Source organism: Peromyscus californicus, unplaced genomic scaffold (genome assembly GCF_007827085.1).
Source record: "Peromyscus californicus insignis strain IS unplaced genomic scaffold, ASM782708v3 Scaffold_1__1_contigs__length_55948999, whole genome shotgun sequence".
Classification (NCBI taxonomy): Eukaryota; Metazoa; Chordata; class Mammalia; order Rodentia; family Cricetidae; genus Peromyscus; species Peromyscus californicus.
Window position 1 is genome coordinate 21483665 of NW_026294492.1, and position 24395 is coordinate 21508059.

Below are 24395 nucleotides of genomic sequence, written 5' to 3' on the forward strand. Positions count from 1 at the left end.
AGAATGGAGTGTACACACCCCAAAGGTTACACATATCCATTGGGGTATAAGAAAAATAGGAAAGAGAATTTATATTTGCTTTTCAATGTCATTCTTTTTAATAAACACTTTGCATATTATGCACAGTATATAATATAGTATTACCTGTATGTAGTTACTAAATTACAAATGATTACCACTGTATTACCATATTATATGCTTAGGCACAAAAGGCATTATACTTTGTTTTTGCCTATGAGGTATGAGGGCTAAAGAGTTCAGACCCCATGGTTACAATATTGGGTTAATTATCCATTCATAAGGCAGCATTGTTGGCTTAAGTCAGATCTGAATGATAGACACACCATCCTTGAGCAAGTCACCTGATCTTTGGGATCTTAGTTCCTGTATGTTTCCCGGAATGTCCCAGTATTAACCTGGGAAACATCATTATCGTTGATCAGTCGGGAAGAAGGGATCTCTTCAGAGACTTCAGAGACTCCCTTGTGTGAATGAGTACTTTCCTGTCCCCAGTACATGCTTAGTATTGTCACACTTTGGTGACAACATCCTTTACCACTCCATTCTTGTGGGAAATTGATGAGGTGAGCCGACCAGGTTCTGCCAGCCCCCTCAGCAAGTCAGGAGCGGTTGTCCCTTGACACCCCATTAGAACTTGCCCACTGACGTTGCTGCTTTGTTGGGAAGACAGAGCCAGGGTACCAATGCAAGAATTCCAGTACAATCCCAAATTAGATTGTCAGTGTCGCCTCTGGTTAGTCCCTGCGTAAAGTGAGACTTAAGCTCACTGTCCAGGTAGTCAGGTGACATTTGGTATTGCAATGTCATCTGTGACCTGGTTTCATTTTAAATTTTGTTTCATTTTGAGACAGGGTCCTACCTTGTAGGCCAGCCTGGAACTAGGGATGCAGAGCAAACTGGCCTTGAACTCACAGAGATCCAAAGGTCCACCTGCCCCTGCCTCCCAAGTGCTAGGATAAAAGGCACGAGACATCATACCCAGCTGATTGGTTTCTTAGATTGTCTCTTTACACATAACTGATGACGGGTGTTTCCATTTTGTGGTTTATCTTCATTGTTTTTTCACAATACTCTTAAAATGTTACCAATAGCATAATTTCCTGCTGGATGAGGAAGTTAAGTCTCCACAGGTTAAGAGATTTGAGTGGGGTCATGAGCTATAGCAAATGGCAAGGTTATGACCCGAACCTCGGTACTCTCATTCCAAACCCTAGCCCCTCCTTGATGATGCATGCATGGCTTACGTCTATCTGTGGTTCAGTTGCCTTGTAAATAGTCTCAACTTAGTCCTGTTGCTGTTGAACCTTATTTTCATGAGGGTTTGTGTGTGTGTTTTCTTACTTAGTGGTGTCGTGGAATACGATGCAGAAGGCTTCACAAAACTTACTCTGCTGCTGATGTGGAAAGATTTTTGTTTCCTTGTACACAGTGAGTATACTTTTGCTATGTGTATCTGCTTAGAGATGGTCTACTGTACTAATCAGGGTGAGAACCTTTGGTGTTCCAATGTGGCCCTTTCTATTCGAACATGTGTATATTTATATTGAGGTCATAACAAGAAATTTTATCCAAAAAAAAAAAAAAAAAAAAAAACATTGTTTCTTGCCGCTAGGGCCATGTTTCCCCACAGAAGACATCTGATGATGTCTGAAAACATTGATTACTGTCACAAGTGAATGAGGGGTTCAGTGACCAACTAAACGTCCTAATGTCCATGTGTCCCAGGGCAGCCTCTCACAACAGAAAATGACAGAGTACAAAATGTCACAAAAAACATACCCAGTCAGTGTCACGTCTCCAAACTTCTAGGATTCCTGCAAGCGGGCTTGCTTTGATCTTCTGGTCATTAGTGAGTGGAAGTCTTTGACTTTGGCTAATAAAAGTGACATAGAACATAAAGGAGGAGTGTTCTGCAAATCCCCGTCAGCCCTTCTTGGTGGCTTTCCACATTGAGGTCATATGTAAATGATTGTTATATAATCAGTCATTAGTGGGTCAGTGACCACTGGTCTAGCTTTCTCCTCTGGGTGGTTTACATCGTATTTCTTTGCTGTAGAGGGGCCAGTGGCCTGTGGCATCAGGTTTAGGCTGCAGTTCAACTAAGCCCTCTGTTCCTCAGCAATTTGGTGTATAATATTTCTGCTAAAGTCAATGACCAAGGAGTTCCAGCTTTTCCAGCCTGAGGTAGGACAAAAGCAAAGGGGTTGAGCTGGCTTCATTCCGAGGCAGAACTTCCTGATCCCTCATTAGACCATGTTAGGAAGGGATTCTTCGGCCCTGTATATAGTGTCAGACAGTGTGCAGATATTGACCTTGGGGTTTTTAAAGCCCCTAACTGTCCATAAGATAGGAAGAAAGCCTCCCCATCGAGCCTGCTGCTGACATACCTCACAGAGACTGTGGAGAGCAGGCTATGCATTTGAGAATGGATCTTCTTCCTTCTCAGTGTTACCCAGCCATCCCAGCCTGCATGGTACTTTACACTGTGCTCCTGCGTGGGAGCTCATTCTACATTAGGGCAATTTTTTTCAAGTATTAAATCTGGAAAAGGCATTTTTTTTGTATTAATTATGTGTGCAGATAAACAGAATTGGAAAGAGAGAGCTCCAGCTTGGGAGTGCTTCCAACTACACCTTGTTCAAATCACTAGGTCAAGCTTCCTTCTGCTTTGGTTTTTTTGAATGTGCATGGTGGAGGGGAAACATCACTGTATGAAATTTAGCCCACAGTAAAAAGTACACTAGGAAAGGGAGCCTCAAAATCACTACTTTTCTTACCTGATACCCAGATCCCGATTGCTGCTTCAGTTGACTTGGAAGCATTGCCTGATGGGATTGCCCCAGCCTAACTCATCCACGGGAGTCTGCACCTTGTGGTGATGGTTGTCAGATGCCCCCAGAGTGACTGAGGACAGACAGCCCAGTGGTAGATTGAAGGACTACCTCAACAGCTCCTTCATCTTGTAGTGTCCTAACAGTGCACATCTTGTTCCGGAAACTTACTCCTGTTTCCTAGTCATGGTTTTTTCAGTTGGTGGTAAACCATATCAGACGCAAAGGAAAAAATTCATTCTTAACATTCTTCAGTCCTAATCTTTTTCTCAGCAGGCAACTCAAAAATGGCATGTATTAGTCCTCTTTCTGTTGCTCTAACAATATGCCCGAGGCTAGGTACTTTATAAAGAAAAGTGGTTTGTATAACTCATAGTTTCATAAGTCCAGAGTCTTGCGATTTATTCCAGGCCTCTTGGCTGGGTCACAATATGGCAGCAAAATAGAAAAAGAACCTGCTTGCATTCAGAGGTTCCCATGTATGTGTGACTTAGCTTCAAAATGATTCATTCCCATGAGAATGGTACTAATCCCTCCCAACACGGAACCCAGTGCTCAGCCACACTTCTGTAGGCCTGACCTCAAAGATTCTGCACCCTGGGGAACCAGACATCCAGCACAGGACTCCTAGAGAGACAAACCATGTCAAGCGCTGGTTACTGGGGGGAAATCATCGCTTGCAGTGATATTCAGTCTAAAAGAACACTTGCATGTGGCTCCTGCCAACTCTGTCAGTACCTCAGTATTCGGAGTAATTACTCCTGCTTTTGAGTTTCCTGCAGAATATCGTCTCCCTGACATTGTGTATCCAGTATTTCTTATGACTCCTTCTCCATCTATCTTAGCTTTGCTGAGTAGGACATCCAAAATTGTGTCCCCGCCACATTTTCCCTTAGTTATGACCTGCCTTCTTCAGAAACACTCCTCAGGCACCCCTTGGAATGGCTGCATTAAAACCTGGGGTTTCATTGGCTTTTTTCCAAAGTGTTCCCCCAAACTGTCATTCCTCTCCTCCCCAGGCTGTTCATTCCTTGTCCCTTAGTGTCACGGCCCACACACTGTTGGCTCTTCTGGCAGCTAAGGACAGTCTGTAAATGAAGGGCCTTGGATGCTGTCCCCTGCTCACCCCTAACTCACAGCCATAGGGACAGTCTGTAAATGAAGGGCCTTGGATGCTGTCCCCTGCTCCACCCCTAACTCACAGCCTGCTTTTAAGTACATCATTTGCATCCTTTTGCCTCCTTCTTATCTAAGACATAGGACCTGCTGCAGCACAGTGGAGCTTAGTTAGATAATGTGTTTTCCTCAGTCATACGGTTGCGCATCTGACACTTACCTTCCTTTGGAAGCATCTGCTTGCTTGGTTACGACGCCCAGGGGACCATTTGTTCTTCTTTTTCTTCTATAAAGATGGGGTGGGGAGACTACGGGGTAGCAGGGACTTGACAAAGAACACTGCAGTGAATTATTCTGGGATCTCAACATGTGAAAGAGGAGGAAGGAAGTGCCTCCAGCTAGAGCCGGCCTCCCGTGGGCGGCTCCAGAGCGTCACTGAGGGTGAAGCCCTGGCAGGACACGAGCTGGCATCTCTGCCCCACTCTCTGTCCTTGCATTCTCCCAGCCCAGCAAGCCAGTGCCAGTGGGGCGGCTGCTGGTGCTAACTTGGGGGCGCCAGAGGAAAGGCACCTCTCTCCTGCCCCAGATGGTGCTGACCTCAGACTGTTGCAAGAATGCCTTTAGAAGAGGTGCTCTCCACACTCCTGGCTCCCCAGGCAGTGCTGCAGCACCCTGGTATTCTTGTACTTCTGAGTATGGCTGGGCAGCATCCTAGCCCCTCGCTCCTTCCTCCCTTCATCCTTGATCAGTGTCTGGAATCACACCACATCAGGAGAAACTGCTTCCTCCTGTTTGGGAAGTTCTTAAAGTGGTTGGGCAGGTCCATCTGTGTCTGCCAGGTTATTCTTACCTCTGGAGGTAGATGATACCCACAAGCCAGCAGTTTGTCAGAATGCTGATTTTGAGAGAGCCATTATAGCAAGGCCCGGCAATGGCACAGAGTACGAGCAGCCCTGAAGAATCGACTTCCTCTCTTTATGGGCCCCAGGCAGCAGCAAGCACCAGCGTGTGGCCCGTGGTGGCAGAGTTGAGATCCAGGACCTGAAGGCAGAAGCGGGTGGAACCCATGACTGTGGCAAGCTGTCTTTTCCTGGTATCCATAAACCCCTGTTGATCTGGCCTGGACAATGTGCTGTATCTCCCTAGCAACTGCCTGTCAGCCCCAATCTGTTCATTTTTCTCTTCTCTTTCTCCATAGTTTATAAGGTTAGCTATGTTTGCATTTTCTTTGTGTTCAGTACGATGGTAGGTATTCTTGGGATAGAAGTAAATAACTCGGGCTTGGTCTTAGGGTGCACATAGTAGTATAGCAGAGTAGGTAGAATGCTATAGCCGGGCTGGAGAGATGGCCCAGCGGTTAAGAGCACTTGCTGCTCTTCCAGGGTTTCTGAGTTCAATTCCCAGCAACCACATGGTGTGGCTCACAACCATCTGTAATGAGATCTGAAGCCCTCTCTGACATGCATGCAGACAGAGCACTTATACCTAAAAAAAAGAAATACATAAATAGAATGCTATAGCCTACAGGCCACAGCCTGTTTCCATGTAGTGGATAAACCAAGAAGAGTGCTCATGTCTTTACAAAGTTGTTAGGAAGAAAAAGAGAAGGGAAAGAATGTGCAATGGAGATGGTGAACGGTCTACAAAGCCTAAAATCTTTACCATTTGACCCTTTTCAGGAACAGTGTGCCAGCCCCCGTCTAGTTGATAAAATCAGGTAAAGGCGAAACACAATTGTATGCTGCTTTACCACAGTATTCTGACTCACCTTTTGTATGTCAGTGATGTAAAAAATAAAGTAATGCTTGTAAGGCTCATATGAGTGCATCCATTTCAGATGGGCACCAGTACTGTGACAGCACAGAGTTGGGTCCTCAGAAGCAGTCTTTCAGTATGGTTAGAATGATCTCTCCTAGAGGTGACAGTTCACTCAAGACCTTAGTGGGCAGACCATTGAAAAGCCAAGGAAAAAGCGTTCTGGGAAAGGAGATTCTGCGGAAACCCCCAGGCAGCCAAGAACTTGAACCTCTAGGCTGGGGCACAATGGGGGATGCATTTGGGGCTTCTTTTTGTGGTTGCTGTTGCTTAGATACTTTCTTAGTAGTTTGTTGTCAAGGTTTTCATGTGCATCTTTGGCTTGACACAGTCTACTTCAGATTAATAATGACTGAATGCTAGTAGGATGTGGCGGCTTTGCTTCCCCCACATTGTTCGTGCTAGTAATTGCCCCGTGTGTCATAAATGTTAACTGTAAGTACAACATTGTCGATGTCTGTGGTTGCTATACCAGTCTCATTGTGAAAGCAAAGAGCCAGGGTCCTCTTGGACATGGTTGTGTCCTCTCATGGGACTTGGGCTGCTCTGACTTCCCCGCAATTGTCAGGGGGGGATGCAGGTAGGTAGCGGGTTCATTGGGTCTATAGAATGATGAGTTTCTTGCTCTGGTTCCTTCCTCCCTCCCTCCCTCCCACCCTCCCACCCTCCCTCCCTCCCTTCCTTCTTAATGATAAGGTTCGTCAGCTGTCTTCTCCGTGTGTCTGTATTTCCCACTCATACATCCATTCTTCTTTCTTCTGTGGCTCCAAAGCTTATATTAAGAACAGAAGTCAGTCATATTGTTTTTCAAAGGGTTTATTCTCTAGCAGTGCTTAATATTTATGAAGCCAGAGAAAACTGGCAACTTCACACTAATTCTGCTACTCATTGAAACAATTCTTTCCTTAACGGAGGCCAATAACTTAGAAATCAAGAGAGCTTTTGAAAATTGTTAGCAAGAGCCAGAGGCTTGTAATTGCTGCAAATGCCCCTTCCAAGCTCCGATTATGTCAAGCTGCATGATTCCTAGGATAAGCCAGGAAGTTACTTGGATGGGGTCACACTGTCACCGACCACTAAGAGTCAAGCCATCCTCTCGGTGGCCACTTCCTGAGCACACTGCCCCTGCTGCAGAAGCAGTGTGCCTGTGGCATAATCTAGCAGGCAGCAAGGAAAGTTGGCTACTAGGTAGTTCAGTAAACCCCAAACTGTGGTGTTTCTCAGAAATGAGTTTCTTTTTGTATCCAAAAAAGTATATTTGTTTCATGTATGTTAATGAATATATTTGAACAAATCAGAATTGGTAAAGTGACTGAAGCTAGGAACCACAGTGGTGTGTATTAGAAATGACTTTAAACCAAAACTCTTAAACCATAGTGTTATTGTAAGATTGTCGTGTTTACCTCTTATCTGAGAGATTCTTTGTTTAATATAATCATTTTTAGTATCTATAACTATCAGAGCGACAGGAACTAGTTGATTATTAGTGAGAAGCGGAACTGTTCCTTCTATTGTTCAAAATGATAAAGAATGTGGAGACCATCTACAGAAATCTCTCTAATGTCTCCTTGTTTTAATCAGGAGAACTCCTGGGTCCTTTCAGTACTTCAGACATTTTGATTCATTTTTAGCCAGGACTTCTGTGAAGCTGATGGTGGCCCAGGCCGTCTTCATCTTTCGATTACACATGCCACATGCCTTCCTCAGAAGGTTCTTGGCTCAGAGTTCTGGCCCTTTGGCAACCACCGTCAATAGTTTGACTCAAACTGAAACCTCCGTCTTCTTTAGAGTTCACTTTCAAAAGCCTGTTTGCACCTTCTGACACTAGGTTGAAATTTTCATTCACAAATCTTCCTTGGCCATATTCTCTTTGTTGTGAGTCCTCGGACTTACATGACACCTTTCTTAGCGATCGAAGGGGCTGTCCAGTGGGGAGGGAGCTATGGATCAGACCCACAGTCAATGCAGTGATCCTTTTTCTCGTTACCCTCTTGTGCCCATGGCACAGTTCTCCTCCATGGTAATTATTGGAATAAAGTAATTTCAAAAGTGAGTTGTTCTGATCAAAGTTCCTGAAAAGTTTCAGTGATTTTTCACTTCAGAATGTGCTCAGCCGCTTTCTAATTAACAAATTGTAACCAAAGAGGGCCTCCTACTCAGTGGGAGAAGGAAGGCCACTTACAGGGTACCTTACAGTCTTGGTCTAGTTGTATAGTTAACATTAAGAACTACCTACATTGGTGAGGAGGCATTTTTTGGTACAAAACTGCAGCTGTTGACAGTAATTAATAGTCATCACTGTTGACAGAAACTGCAGGTGCATTGTGCCCCAGTCACTGAACAGAACTTCGCATATCTTATGATACTTCTGCCTCCCAGCACCCTTCTATGGGCAGTTACTAGTTTGCCCTGAGGAGCAAAGGACAAAACTGTGGCATAGCAAGATTCCTCGACAGCTAGGATTTCAGTCTCAAAACTGAGCCGTGACTACATTATGACACTGCTCCAGATAATCCATTGGCAGTGTCCCCAGGGATGTGTGACAACTTTCGAACTCCTTCAGAATGTCAGTGTCAAGCCCTGCAAGTGGCCGCTTCCTCTCCTTTCTGAAGAATGTGCGTGGACCTCTGCAGAGTTGACACTCCCAGCTGAAGGCATCGAGCTTGAAGCCAGAGTTGCTCCTTAATGGTGGCAGGTTGTCCAGCTATAATCTCCTCCACAGGGACATAACTATGCAAGCTTGAGATAAAAATTCACTCTGACCACTAAAGGAACAAAGTGCTTGGTTTGGTGAGAGAATTAACAGGCAACAGATTATCAGAAACTCGGCTTAGACAGTAACTGTGGCTAATGATGGTTTCTCATACAGAGTCTAAAGAGGGTTGTAAGATCCAGTGCCCATCCAAGCCCGGGAGGTGATGCGGATGTGGGATTCCTCCTGGTCCCGGACAAGAGGAGTTAAACCGTAGCAAAGTGCATGCCCTTTTACACACTCACCATTGTTTTATTAACTAAGTACAATGCAAACAGTTCTGTGCGCTAGATCTACCGTGAGTGCCCATAACTCTTTACAAACAAGAACATTGGCCCAGTAAGATGGCTCAACAGATAAAAGGGTCCTTTGCCACCAAGCCTAACCACCTGAATTTGATCTCCACATGGTGGAAGGAAAGAATTGATTCCCAAAGGTTTTCCTCTAACCTCCTTGTGTGCACGCCCCACCCCCATAATATACATGTAATCACAAATTTAGAAAATCACTGCCAGCCCTAGTGGTATCAGCTTATAGTCCAGCTACTTTGAGGGTCTGAAGCAGGAAAGATCCACAGTACATACCAAGGATCCAGGACAGAGTGCAGTCAAGGCTAACCTGGACAGTGACTAAGTGAGGCCCTGTCTCAATTTGCTTTTAGAATTTTCTGGACTATTTTGAAGCAAGTGTAAAACCTCTCTTTTCACCTATAAAAACTCTCATATGTATCTGTGTGTGTCTCTCACGGTAGTGATTTTTAAAGACAGTATATGCACCATACACTCTTATATCTAATTCTTTGATGTCAGAAAATTCCCAGTCTGCCTTTGAGCTTCCCTGTTTGTCTCAAGCATACTTTCTTTTTAGAAAGGTTGATTTTTGTGTGCACACACACGTGTGCCCACATGCGTTTATGTGCACTGTATGCATGCCGGTGACCACAGAGTTCAGAAGGTGTTAGATCCCCTGGAACTGGAGTTCCTGAAGTTTTAAGCTGCCTGATGTAAGTGCTAAGAATTGAACCCAGGTCCTCTGGAAAGATGAGTAGTTACTCTTAACCACTGAGCCATCTTTCCAACCCCTCAAATGTATTATCATTACAGTTAGCTTGTTCAGATCAGGATCCAAAACAGTCAGGGTCCCTGAATCTCAGAAGCATCAGTGAAGAAGAGCTGTGGCCCCAAGTAATAGACATCACTATCCATTTTCCTTTTCAAAGTGTGGTTAATAAGCTTAGATAAGAAACTGTCAAGAACATCACCTCACCCATAAAAGAGGCAAAATCTTATGTGACCATCTAGAGAGTACCTGACCACCCAGAGAGTATTTGATTACCTTGTTTAGAATATGAGCCATTAATCTTTATGCCAGTTTTGAATAGAATTCTTAGCAGTTAGAGAGCATGTAGGTCAGCAGTTCTGTTACTATAGAATTTGTAATACTTGCTTTATAGTGGAGCCATGCAGGATATAATGTTGTATTGGTTTTCTGTTAGGTCGTATGTTTTTGACGTCTGTTCTGTGTATCGGTGTTTCATTCTTGTTTGTTACTGAGTACTATTCCACCCCACATAATGAGTCTTGTTTCTTTGCAATATCTGGTGATTAAGAACAGTGCTCCTTGGATATAATTTAAGGGAAAGTCTTTGTTTTGACATACACTTTTAGTTCTGTTTGGTTAACTCTGGGAGTAGGGATGCTGAGTCATCCAGTAAGTGTATGTTTAACTCAGTAATCCACCACCATTCTGTTGTAAAGGCGTGTGACTCTATGGTGTTCCTAAGAGTATGTGAGTGTTTGAGTTCTTCCACATCCCTTCCAGCTTTGGCTACTCTCGGTCTTTAATTTTAGTCACAGTGGGTCATGTGACACTGTCCTGTGATTCTTTCTTTGCGTTCCCTAGTGTCCAGTGCTGTTGAACAGCTCTTTGTGTGCCAGCTGTCCGAATAAGTTCATTCATGAAATGGGAAGGATCAGTTGAAATCCTTCCTCAGTTTTTAATTGGCATGGTAATACCTTATTTTTCAGTTTTTGAGTTGTGCATCCCCCACCCCGTCCTAGGAATCAAGCACAAAGCCTCAAGCCTATTGGGCAAATGCTGTACCACGGTGCCTTCTCCCTAGCCTGACATAGGAATTCTTTATAAACATGGATAGCATCCCTTGTCAGCAGTGTGTAATATAAACTTTAACAAAACTGTTTTGTTTAACTGCATCTTTCCAAAAACCAAGTTTACAATTTTTATGAGATCTCTTTTTATCATGCCTTAATTTTATAGAGAGATTTTTTTTTTGCAGTCTGCTTAAGAAAGTCTTGCCTAATCCAATTCAAAACTTTCTAAATTTAATTAATTAATTTTCTTTTTGAGACAGTCTCTCTGTGAGGTCCAGACTGCTCCTGGCGCTGCTTTGAGTAGCAAGATGGTAGGTGGGGACCCCACCATAATTAAGTTGTTTTAATTCATAAATGTAGGTCTGTATTCTGCTTCAATTTTATGTACAGTGTGAGGTGAGGGACGTAGTTCTAGTTTCTTCATATTCAATATCACTGTTTCAGAAACATCTGTTGAAAAGACTAAATTTCCCCCACTGAATTGCTTTAGCATCTTTGTAAAGACATCATTGGACCGTAGGTGGTGGTTGACCTCTGACTCTCAACCTGAATACATCCAGAACTTCCTAGGACACCAGGGAGCCACATCTTTGGGTGTATCTGTGGGGACAATTCAAGAAACAAATAACAGAGAGAGGAAGGTCCCCCGCAGACTGTAGACAGTACACCCCATTGCATGTGGTCTTGGACTGAATAAGAACCAAGGAGAAAGCCAGCCAATCAGCAGCTCTCCCCTCACTGCTCTGGTCTGCACAGATCCAAACAAGAGACCTCATGGTCCAGCCGCCATTCCTTCCCTGGCATGATGGACTCAAATGTGACCCCAAATTCATCCTTCTCCCTTAAGCTGCTTCTTGTCCAGTATTTGGTCCCATGAGCAAATGTAAATATAGATCTGGTCCAACCCAGTGATTTGTGTGCTCATGTCCTCACTTGATAGTAAGCCTTGAGAGCAAGTAACGCCAGTCATTTGTTTATTTAGATTTATTTTGCTTTAATTACGTGTGTGTATGTGCATCTCTGTGTAGGTATGTGCACATGAGTACAAGTGCCCACAGAGGCAAGAAGAGGGTTTCAGGTTTTCTAGAGCTGAAGTTACTGGTAGTTTTAAGCCACCACCATGGATACTGGCAATCCACCTGGGGCCCTCTGCCAGAGCAGTACATGCTCTTAACCACTGAGTCATCTCTCCAGCCTCTGTTTATTTTGAAGACAAGGTCTCCCTGTATAGTGCAGGTTTACAGCCCTCCTGTCTCTGCCTTTAAACTACTGGGATTGTTACAGATGTGTGCCGCCACTCCTGGCAACTTTATATTTCTGTCTTCAGAATTATTTAGACTGTATACATCCTTCGCCTTTCCATTCATGTTCATCTTAGAATAAATGTGTCGGTTTCTGCACAACAAATGTGAATGGAATGCTGTTGAATTCATTCCTCTTTGGAAGAGAATCACTGTCTTAGAAATACTAAGATTTATAATAAGTTCATGAATGTGGTTTACATTTCTATTTATTTTAGTTGTTTTCAATTTCCCAAAAAAACTAATTCCTAAGTATGTTTTTAACCATTCTGAATGGAGTTTTTAAATTTTCATTTTCTAATCGTTCATTGTTAATATATAGAACTACAAAGCAAGGCATGGTGGTACACAGCTTTAATCCAGGCACTAGGGAGGCTGAAGCAAGAGAATTGAGTTTAAGGTCAGCCTGGGCTACACAGTGAGTTCCAGGTTAGCTTATTCTAAATAACATGAGCTCTTGGGGAGGACTGTTGTTTTTGCTTTGGACCTTTAATAGATTCCTTAGGATTTACATGTATATGATAATGTTATCAAAAAATATAGACCTGGGGATATCAGTCAGAGTGCTTACCTACTGTGTAGAGGGCCAGAGTTCAGCTCCAGCACTGAGACAGACTGAGAGGATCAGTCTCATTTCTTCCTTCCTGTGTGCCTACTTTTCTTCCATGCCTTCCCCTGTCCCCTCCCTTTCTTCCTTCCTCCCCATGGCCCCAGACCTGACCCTCACAGGGGCCTACACCTCCTTCCCCAAGGCCCCAGACCTGACCCACACAGGGGTCTGTCTGCACCTCCTTCCCTAAGGCCCCAGATCTGGCCCTCACAGGGGTCTGCACCTCCTTCCCCGAGGCCCCAGACCTGACCCACACAGGGGTCTGCACCTCCTTCCCCGAGGCCCCAGATCTGACCCACACAGGGGCCTACACCTCCTTCCCCAAGACCCCAGACCTGACCCTCACAGGGGTCTGCACCTCCTTCCCGCGAGGCCCCAGACCTGACCCACACAGAGGTCTGTCTGCACCTCCTTCCCTGAGGCCCCAGACCTGACCCACACAGGGGTCTGTCTGCACCTCCTTCCCTGAGGCCCCAGACCTGACCCACACAGGGGTCTGCACCTCTTTCCCCGAGGCCCCAGATCTGCGCACTGCATATTTGTCCTGCTTGTGGTTCATGCACTGTGGAGACACAGACTGCCAGCATGTCTGCTGTCTTCTCTGAAATGGCTCACATTCTTGGAGCAAATGAACATAAAGCCACACAGATGTGGTCGTGCACACCTGTGATGCCCACACTTGGGAGGCCCAGGGACAAGAATCACAAGTGTACAAAGAGACTCAGTCTCAAAAGCCAAACAAAAACAGCCTAACAATGAGAGAGTCTTTAAAGTGTCATGCTGGGTATTATGGGAACAGGTATTATGGGAACACAGGGTGGGGACACCCAACTTACGAGAGCAGGAAAGTTGGAAGAAAACTTTCAGCCGAAAGATTAGCGTAAACAGAGATACCTAGAGAAGAAATGGCCAAGTGTTTGTGAAGAACTGTAAGTGACTCCAGTTTCTCAAGTGTCTGGTGGATCCCAGGGAGTGGTGAGAGATTCCACTAAAAAGGTCATCAGAGGCCAGAACACAGACAGTACTGCATACCAGTCTAATGTTTGACTTTATCCCAAGAAGAGAAGGAAGAGGGCTCAGTAGGAAGAGGAATGTATTTGCTTTTAACAATTAGATTAGTCTGGTGTTGTAGAAGATGGTGTGGAATGAAAAGCAACAGGCCTGAGAAGGGAGTCCAGCCGACGATGACATCTGCGCCAGAGCCATCTTTACCAAGGGTGGAAGGGGGGAAAAGGATTTCCAGAAATCTTTCACAAGTACAGCTCGGTGGCTGGCTCTGTGTCGAAGATGTATGTAAGGGTATAACAATGTTTCTGGGCTGGGAACGTGACTCAGCTGGTAACGGGTGGGTTGTGCAAACTTGAAAACCGGAGTTTGGATCCTCAGCACCTCCATAAAAAAGCTAGGTACAGTCAAATATGTCAGTGAGCCTAGTGAGTGTGGGGGAGGGATGGACAGGGCAGATCCCTGAAGCTTTGGGGCTGGCCAACCAGTTTAGCCAGTTGGTGAGCTCTGGATTCAGCAAGAGATCCTGTCTCCAAAGATAAGATGGGGAATGATTAGGGAGACACTTAATGATGCTGCTATCTGGCCTCCTCACACATGCGTATCTAAACCCAAAGAATGAAGGCATTTCCAGGCTGCTTCTTTAGGCATCTAGGCAGCAGATGCCATCAGTTAAAGCAAGGTTTTGTCCAGAGGAATAGACTGGAGATAATGAGGCCAGACTGGGAGATGCTGTACTTAATTAAGAGCCTGTGGGCATCCAGATGAAGAAAGAATGGGCCAACATTCACATGGAACAGTGTCCATTCCAAGCCAGAAACCCCTGGTCTTCATCAGTCCAGAAGGTTCTGCACTATTTGGCTTGATATATGGATTTGTCTGTCCTCTGACTTTGTATTGATGGGAACTGGTTTGGAACTCACGATTCTTCTTCTTCTTCTTCTTCTTCTTCTTCTTTTTTTATTTATCCCATGTACATTAGTTTTTGCCTACATTTATATCTGTGTGAGGGTGTTGGATCCCCTGGCTCTGGAGTTACAGACAGTTGTGAGCTGCTATGTGGGTGCTGGGAATCGAGCCTGGATCTTCTAGAAGAGCAGCCAGTGCTCTTAATCACTGAGCCATCATCTCTCCAGCTGGAATTCATAAAACAGTGTCACATGCTTTTTCTCTCAAAGTGGTCAGAATTCTTGAGGTGCTCTAACTTAGGATGTACTAAAGAGTTTTTGGGAGAGACTTCTGGACTAAGAATGGCCTCTGGTTAAGTATAACCTTTGCCCTCCAAAGGGAGGAGCGTGAGGAGATGGCCAAACACAGTTCATCTCACACAGGACAACTGCAGTTTGATTCCACCTCGATGAGTTGTCAGATTCATAGGGAGAGAAAGACAAGCAGCAGTTGCCAGGATCCAGGCCAGCAGGAAGCTGTATTTATAATATGGAATGGCAGTGATGGAAACCATTCTGGAGATGGATAGTGATCATGGTCGGACAGCAGTGTAAACACACTTCACACCGCTGGCTGAAAAGCTCAAGTTTATTACACTTTGCCATAACTTTAAAAAACTGAAACAACTGAAAGCCACAGCCTGAAAAATGAAGCAGCGTTTCTTGAGTGCCAGCCAAGTACATCCCAAAACCCGAGGTCACTGGGAGAGGTGACAGAGTGCTGCAACATTGGAACAGTACCGTATGTTGAGTGCTCTGTGCACAGCACTGTGCGGAGAGTTTTACACCTGTAACTCAGTACCATTTTCTCAGCGGCCCCTGAGGTTAGGTTACTTTCCCTACTCCGCAGGAAGAGGAAGCGGAAGTATCTGCTAGTCCTTTGGCCTGCAGTTGCAGGAAATAGCATGCACACCAAGACCTGCTTGCAGATCCCCTGTTCCCTGCTCTTCACCAAGGCTTCCTTTCTTGGCAGTCATGGAAATAGCTCGAGCGCACAGTCAGTGGCCTCACCAGCCTCACCCATTCTCCCTAATATGCCTAAGATAATATCATTTTCTGGGTGGGTGCCATGATTTCAGAGAGGTTGGCGAACACATTACTCCTTCTGCCTAACTTCTGCAGCAGTTAGAGGGCCCCAGCTAGGTGTGTGAATCTCCACCTCACTGGACATGGTGGGCAGGGATCCTAATTTCTTGTTTCTTCCTGAAAATGGGGTGCTTTGGGATTCTCCAGCAATCCCTCTGGTTCTCCAGCTATGAGAATATCCCTTTGTGCTGTGGGTCTTTTGAACTCTCCTAATGTTGAAAAGGTGGATTAAGGATTTCTGGTCTCTAGGGAAACAATAGTACCTGCTCTTGATCAGCAAAGTTTGCATAAAGGTGAGCCTAGGAAAGATAATTACTGAAAGAATCGATCAAGTGTGGTTGGGCCAAGGAACAAACACCTTCACTGTATACAACACTAACCCCCTGGCTGGCTGTCATTGAAAGCGCCCTCTCTTCTCAGCTGTTTCTCAGGAAAGCTCCAAGTTTAGTTCATGTATTGTTACAGCTAGTCTTTCAAATGCAATGTGGAGGCTGATGCGGCTCTCTTATACATGTACCCCCAGAAGGAGTGAAATTTGACTCCATGGACATTTAGGCATTAAGCTGGCCTTGCTGAATGAACACTGAATAGCTAGGGTGATGATGACAACCCTCTTCTAGAAGTACTCATAAGTAAGCTACCATGCTCAGATTCTGTGTGCCTTCTCAATGAATGTTGTCCTGTTAATCTCTGGCTATGCTAATAGTCCTTATTTTTATTTGGATGTATGCTTAGAAACCTCGCACAGCTTATAAACTGTGTCCTGTGGCAGACATTAAAAGAATTTGCAGAATATATCCTTAAGCTCATGTTTGATGGGGAGCTCAGAGTTTTGCTCTCAACAAAAGCCTCTCCAAATTCCAAGGGCTTTGTTTTGTGTTTGAAGAACAGAGGAACCCAAAACCCTCAGTTCTGGGCTCTGCCACAGCCCGTTGATGAGAAGGTAGAACTTTTGGTGGCATGGTACTTAACACTGTGTTTACCAGATGGCAATATGCTCAGTTGGCCTCTCACCAAAGGGATACAGGACTTCAAAAAGCTCCTTCTGGGAGGTGAGCAGCCCAAGACTCCAGGCTCAGTAGACTCCATGGGGAATAAACAGAAAGAGACCATACATCCCAGTGTTCAAAGAGAGTTTACTCCAGTACTATTCATTGTAGCCATCCTTCAGGGGGACTATAGAAAACTAGCCCGATGGAAAGAATGGCTTCTTGATTTTAGCTTTTCAAGTTTGATTTGGGGGGGGGGGGTCCCTCCTCTGGGTAATGGAGGAAGGGTACATAAGTACATGTGTGCATGAGTGTAAAGACCAGAGGACAAGCTCAGCCTTGAGTTCTCAGTAGATTCCGTCCACCTGTTTTGGAGACAAGGTTTTTCTTTGATCTGGAGCTCACTAATAAGGCTAGGGTCACTGGCCAGCAAGCCCCAGGGATCCATCTGTATCTGCCTCTTGAGGGTTGGGGTTACAAATGTATACCACACCCATCTTTCTTGGTGGGTACTCAGATCCTCAAGCTTGAATGCCAAGCCCTACAGACTGAGCTATCTTAGTCCCTCAAGTTTGATTTAACAACTACAAAGTCCTTTGAAGCAATGTAGATTTAACTTTGATATTTGAGAGATACCAATTTATTTTTTAAGCCACAAATTACCTAAGGATGCACTGGTTGGTGCTGAGGTGGTTTTAATTGTTACGTCTCTGTATTTATCATAGAATTATTCATGGTTTGTAAACTTTTTGAGAGCACTGCTTCTTTTCCCATTTCTCCCAATAGGAATATCTTGAATAACTGTAGGACAATATCAACAAGCGGGACACTGATGGAGACACAGTCAACAGACAGAACTCCACTGTTCCCCACCCCATGCCATTTTACCCTCACAGCTCCCTCTCCATGAATGCATGAGGCAGTGCCTTCCCCCATTTACCTGTCTGGTGGATCCTCCATTCCCTGCAGCCTCCTACACCCCCAACTTGGCCCTCTGCTTCTGGCAGGATATAGGGCATTAGAGGAGTCAGGTCAGGGAGTTCCCTCCTCCCTTCCACACAGTCCCCCAGCCACACAGTTCAGGTACGTAGCTCCACCTCACTGCAAGGAGGCTGGGCCAGCTAGGCGTGGTGGAACGAGCTTATGATCCTGGCACTTAGGAGGTTGAGGCAGGAAGATCAAGAGTTCAAGGCCCGCCTGATCTGTATGAGTTCCTAACTCATAAAACAACAAAGAAATTGACAAGTGTGCCTGACTGTGCCCAGGAAGCCAAGGAAAGATGCTGGTGAGCACATGGGCCAGAAGAATTGTGAGAAACCCAGTGTTCGCTGGAGGGAATGGATGTTGGGAATGGAGAAATGGGAATGGAGAAATAGTTCTGATTAATTGTGAAAGTGGCAATTTACACACCATGGTGATGAAATTTTAGAATCCTAGTGTTAAAAAGCAAGTTACAAGAGACATGCAGTATGTCTTGTACAACAAGAACTTTCATATAAAAAAGTCAAAAAAAACAAAAACGGTCAAACCCAGGGATATATGATTCTTCATTGAAGCCATATTTTTTAATAAGGAAAGAGTGACTACAGGCATTTTAAGATAGACCATATTTGGGAGAGGCAAGGGAGCAAAGGAAGCAAGGAGTCCAGATGTGTATTTGTTCTCAGAGCCGTTTCAGACAGACTGGGGCGAGAGGGGGGGCATTCTTGATTTTAGTTGCTGTGTTTGTTTGTTTTATGAAACAGGGTATCACTGTATAGCCCTAGCTAGCCTAGAACTCACTAAGTAGACCAGGCTGGCCCCTGCCTCCTGAGTGCTGGGATTAATGGTGTGTGCCACCATGTGTTTTTGAAAGGATTTATTTATTTTATTGTGTGTGTGTGAGTGCTTTGTGTGTATGTATATGCACCATGAATATGCCTGGTGCCCAAGAAAGCCAGAAGAGGGAGTTGGATCCCCTGAACTGGGGTTTGTAGATGATTGTTAGCTGCCGTATGGATTCTAGGACCCAAACCCAGAAGGCCCTCTGCAAGAGTAGCAAGTGTTCTGAGACACTGAGGCAATCTCCAACCTCAGAATCTATGCTTTTAGCATGTTTTAGAACTTAATATGTGTTACAAACATTCCTTGCTACATTGCAAATTCAATTTTTGTGTACATGTTCTTGTATATGTGTGTGTGCACATGCATGTGTACACATTCATGTGGGAGCCAGAGATAATACTGCATGCCTTCCTCACTTGCTGTCCACCTTATTTTTTTGAGACAGTCTCTCACCAAACCTGACCCTCAGGCTCCAGTTCCTCCTGTCTCTGTCTCCCCAGTGCTGGGGTTACAGGCACAGGTCACACCACACCCATCTTTTTAAATGGGATTTGAACTCAGGTCCTCAAGCTTACATGGCAAACAGTTCACTGTTTGAGCTATCTTCCCAGAGCCTGTATAGTAAATTTTAATAGTGAATGTAACACTATAATTAGTCATGATAAAAATACATCTGTATTAGCTGTAAGAATGCAAGAAAGGGCTGATTCATCATTTGAAAGGTGATTCTTATTCACTGATTTTTCTAATGCTTATTTATTTGGTTTGGTCTCTCTCTGTGTCTCTGTCTCTCTCTGTCTCTCTTTCTCTCTCTGTCTCTCTCTCTCTCTCTCTCTCTCTCTCTCTTTCTCTGTGTGTGTGTGTGTGTGTGTGTGTGTTTACATACACACTTGCATGTACGAGCTTGCACAAGAATGTAGACACATGTTTATGGGTACCCTTGGAGGTCACAAGAGGGTATAACTCTGGTCCTATGTAAGAGGACTCTTAACCATTGACTATTTCTCTAGCCTTCTGTTTCGGTTTTTATTTTTGTTGAGACCAAGTCTCTTGTAGCCAAGGCTGGGCTGCAACTTGCCAAATAGCCAAGGTTGACTTGAACTCTTGACCTTCCTGCGTCAGCCTCTCAAATGCTGGGATGACAGCCATGCACTGCCACACAAGGCTTCATAATGCTCTTGAAGTGACTCCCTTTGGGGTCAGTCTACCAAATATCACAAATGGTGATCTCTATTTTCTTTATCAGCCCCAGTGCCCAGTGCTCACCTGGCATGGTAGTTGTCTTGCAGCTCACATAAACCAGATTTATCTATTGACTCAGTTGTCATTGGGAGCTCAACGTGTAGTATCTTTACACCTACTGTGGAGATTATTTCCCTGCAGAGAAATCCTGCAAAAACTGCATCACAGTTCCTTCTGACGAAAGGCGGACTTTACATAATCTAAGTTTAGTAAATATCATCTATTTAAAAGGATCTTGGCCAGGCATGTTGGCACAGGCGTGCAATTCCAGCACTTGGGAGTCTGGAGCAGAGGAACCTTAAGTTCAAGGCCATCTTGGGCTCCATACGTTATTGTGATCCTGACTCAAAGTCTTGTGCCTGCAGAGATGCCAACTAGAGCAGACCAAAGCCCGCCCTAATCCCAAACAGAAGTCATTGCTCTAGAGTTGTCAGCAGAGGTTGCATGCCCAGCTTCCGGCAGGCCGATCCGCTTCATAAACACGTCACATCTCTTTTCTCTTCAAATGGATGGCCTAAAGGACCCACCACTGACCAAGCTGCCAGCCCAGCCTATTGCTTCTCTGGCTGCTAGCAAACTCCCTGTAAATAATCTACCCAGAACAGCTCTGCGTTTACCTTCCTCTCTTCTCCTCTGCTCTCCACCTTCCCTTGTCTTCAAGTCTCCACCCTCTGCGGGGGATTCTGTGCTCTCTGTACCCATAATGAGTCAGCATATGGATGCGTACCCACATTTCCAGGGAAATGGACCGAGGTTATCAAAAGGCCCAATCTGTCTAACCAGAGATAAAAATCAAGGGATTTTTATGGCAACCCAGAGAGTCAGCTCAGCAAGTTCACTCTGGAACATACAGTACCAGTCCTTTGGGAAATACCTAGCTGAGGAGTGACTTTTGGTCTCCCGGGTATAATGCTGGCTGCCGTGTAGACAGCAGACCCTTTGTAAAAGGAAACCAGACCCGGTCATAGCTGGGTGGTGACGAGATAAAGGCAGGCCACTCCTGTTTGAGTGTTTGTCATTTTGGTGGGGATTTTTGTTTAACAAGTTCCTACCTTATCTGTCTTTTCAGATTTATAGCTCCAGGGCCCATAAAAGGGAGGCCACAGATATGAACATGAGCTGTGGAGAGAGTGAAAATAAACCCAGGCTCTTCAATAAAAATGATTCCCAGATAGTTGGGATTTTTCTTTTCTTTTACAGCAAAGATCAGTTTCAGAGGCTCCAGTAGTATTTGACTAACGATAATAATAACACTAGGCTAACTCTTTATGTTATAAATACTAGAAGGGGATAGCCTTGGTGTTTCTTTTAGCATGCTTGTTATTTTCCATTAACTCTATATTGAAAAACTGTAAATTTTACTATTATAACTCAGCTCGAAATTATTTTATTGAATAGTTGGGCCAGGTAGTTTATTTGATACATGAATAAAAAATGATCCCCACCTCAGAAAATCATTATGTCTCACCACTCAAGGATATTTAAATTGTCTCTCTTATTTAAAAAAAATGGCCATATTCAGGGCAAGGGTTTTATTGTGGCAGCAGCAGCTGTGTGTACACTCTGTGGTCTTTACGCTTTGGAGAGGGTTGTCCTGTACCTAAGCCAGAAGGACCTTAGTCTGAACCAAGAGCTGACCTGCTGTTCACCTGCATGCCATTGGGTTCCTTCAATCTGTTGACATTGTCTTCTGCTCCTATGGAGGAGAATGAGTCTTCACTGTATCCTAAATCACACTAATAGCTGTCACTTATGAAACACTGCAAGATAAAAATCATAATTGCCATTTTACAACTCAAAAGGTAGAACGCAGAGCTTAGTGGCATGTCTGAGATCCCACAGATGATAAGTGAGGAACTGGGTTTAAGCAAAGTGCTGAGTGTCCAAACTCAAAGCCAGCTCCTTCTCTTCTGCCTCCCTTTATCTGATGCACATGGTGATGTAACACCATCACTGGTCCTTTAGATATCATCTTGCTCTGCTTCCCTGAGATTTGAGTCAGGACTGCTAAGGATGTGGGTACATGAAGTTAGCACTTACAGATTGTGTGCCAGAGCCTTTGGAACGGAAGAAAACATGGAGTATCTTGGTGTGCCTTTGGTACAGCTAGGTCTCATACAATGTTTGACATGTTTGTGGCTGGAGATGAAAGGAGACAGCTACTGCATACACATGGACATCTTCAGCAGGTAAAGGTCTGAGAATTCGTACCCATCATCCTCTGAGGAGATTTTGATAAATATAAGGTGGTTTAATGCACTTGGTTTGGTTGGGCCTGGAGCTGGACCAGAGCCAACACCTGCCTACCAGCAGGGCAACTTCCTGCTGCATTAGGGAAGTTGTTCCTTTAATGTCTCCACCCAAGTGTTGAACCACCATGACCTCTTCTCCTCATGACACAGGCCCTGGGAGGGATGGCGGCACGTCCACCTGCAGTAACGTGACTTGATCATCGTTGCCGAATACTGTTGGCTTTGTTTGTTTTCTGGTTTGTTTTGTTTTTAATTTTGGAGAGATCAGTTTATTAACCCACTGGAAAGGACACAAGCCCACATGCCCTTCACTGTGAGTGTTCCTTAGACATGTCAAGCCAGAGACAATCCCCTGGTTTTGTAAAGGATTTTAGATAAATACAGAGGCATCTGTCACCAGCGCACTCCTATGAAGCCATTAGATGAAAGGGAAAGCCACACAGGTTAGCTCCAGGAGGCAACACTGAGCAGCTTTGCATATGGAGTTAAAATAAGAGGCTAAAAGTAGGGCCTGGGGTTTCACTGCATGGATGTACACATGCTGAAGCCCAGCCGTCACCCTTAGCTGTAACACTTATGCTAATCAGTGCCAGTTAACTGCCTTGTACGAGCCTGCTGTCAGCTCTGGGCACTTGGTGGAGTTTCCTACACCTACTTCCTGCTTTCAGGGACATGAACTTTCTGTTGATGCAGAGAGAAAGAAATGCAGATATGATAGATGCAATGACATCTGCAGAGAGAAGGAACAAGGAATGTTATTTTGTCTAATAGAGAATTTGGAAAATTCCTTTGGGGAAGCATCCCAGGGGCATGGTTTTGAAATTGCAGTTGGATAGGCTACATAGTAGGACCCTGTCTCAAAGCAAAACAAAGACCCCACTAGAGGGTCGCTGCTTCATGACCTGATGAACAAGAGACAAAGAACTATTTACAGCATTTAGACCATTGTATTCCCAGGAACAGCTGTAGGGGTCTGTGGCCACACTGTGCCCAAAACTAATTCAAAAGTCTATGAATGATCACACATTTATCTGTGATAAAGCTATATAAGCCAAATGAAACATCAAACTTTTTCTTAGAGGTTTAGACATCGGACTTAATGACTTGACTATCTCATGAGAAAATAGTCATGAAGTCAGAACCCACTACAGCTTGTAGCTTGGAGAAGGAAAGTAGAGTGGAGGATTGAATGTGAAGTAATAAAAAGGGCAACTTATCATGTAGATGAAGGCTCTGAAATAAGAGGAAGGCACTTGGCTCAGGTCAAGGATCAAAGCCTCAACTTAGGTCAGAACAGTCTAAAGAAGGTGTGGCCTTTGGTCCAAAGGACAGTGCTATAGATAGAAAGCTAAGAATTGGGTAGAGGTTATTTTTTAAAGGTGTGTGTGTGTGTGTGTGTGTGTGTGACCAGAAGAGGGCACTTCAGATTCTCTTGGAGCTAGAGTTGCAGGCAGTTGTAAACCACCTGATCACCTAATTGAGGTGCTGGGAACCGAGCTCTGGTCCTCTAAAAAAGAATAAACTTTCTTAACTGCTGGCCATCTCTTCAGCACCAGGACAGAAATTCTTTATGGCTGACTGAAGTAAGCAAATAATGAAGGGAACCTCTCTCTCACATGAAGCGTGCAAGGTGATCCAGGATGGTGCCAACCCTCAAGCTGTTTTCTGTCTAGAATGGATGTCTGTGAAGCTCGCAGTCATGTGGGAATCAGGAATCTTCCTTCCACCTGAGGAAGCAGAGAGCCGTGAGAGAGGAGAGGAGGGCTGTAAGGCAAAGGCCCAGCAGCATCTGGCTTCATGTAGACCAAGGCGAGCACAATGCCCTTGTCACGGGAAGTCTTCTCTTTGCAGGAAGCCATCCTCACAGCCATAATGCTCTTAGCCAGTCTTCTAGAAAGCCACACAATTGCTTTGCTCTGGGTGCTGAGAAAAGATAGGGGCTAGCAGAGGCTCACAGAGCCGATAAGACGTGCCGTGGAGGAGCTCTTACCTAATCCCTTAACTGAGCATGTGCTCCAGCAGCTTTAATGGTTCCAGCACTGGGGCAGCATCCCGTTCACCTGCTCTCATCACTGTCCACTCCCGCAGTGCAGCATAGCCTGGCGCTTCCCGCCCCAGCTGGAGAAAAGCGCCTCTGAGCCTTAAAATGCTGACCCTCTCACCACAGACCTCCCTGCACCTTGCCTCTCTCCAAGAGATGGGGAGGATAGGTTGGCAAACATGTGGGTTGCAAAACCAGCTTCCAACGTAAGTCAGATGCACAGCTAGTTTGAGAGCTGTACAGATGGTAGAAAAAGCATTCATCCCACCACCAGAAAACTGGGTTAGGTTCTCACCCTCACCACACAGTGGCCTCGAGACTTGGTCTCTTCATCTGTGAAATGGAATTGCTCCTTTTCCTGCCTGCCTTCCAGGGCCTTGATGAGGGTTAATCACATGAATGCAAATTAGGTTCTGTTCTTTAGCAATGCAAGGCGTTAGTTGCTTCTGAGT

At 44.9% G+C, this 24395-nt stretch overlaps 1 protein-coding gene across 2 annotated transcripts in view; it reads left to right on the plus strand.

The window, feature by feature from the left end:
* Babam2 (BRISC and BRCA1 A complex member 2) overlaps nt 1-24395 on the plus strand; it is a 376695-nt gene that overhangs the window by 302235 nt on the left and 50065 nt on the right. For both annotated transcript variants that reach the window (XM_052746193.1, XM_052746194.1), the window contains one exon: nt 1367-1449. In XM_052746193.1, coding sequence (XP_052602153.1) covers nt 1367-1449 — 83 coding nt within the window. The remainder of the gene's footprint in view (nt 1-1366; nt 1450-24395) is intronic.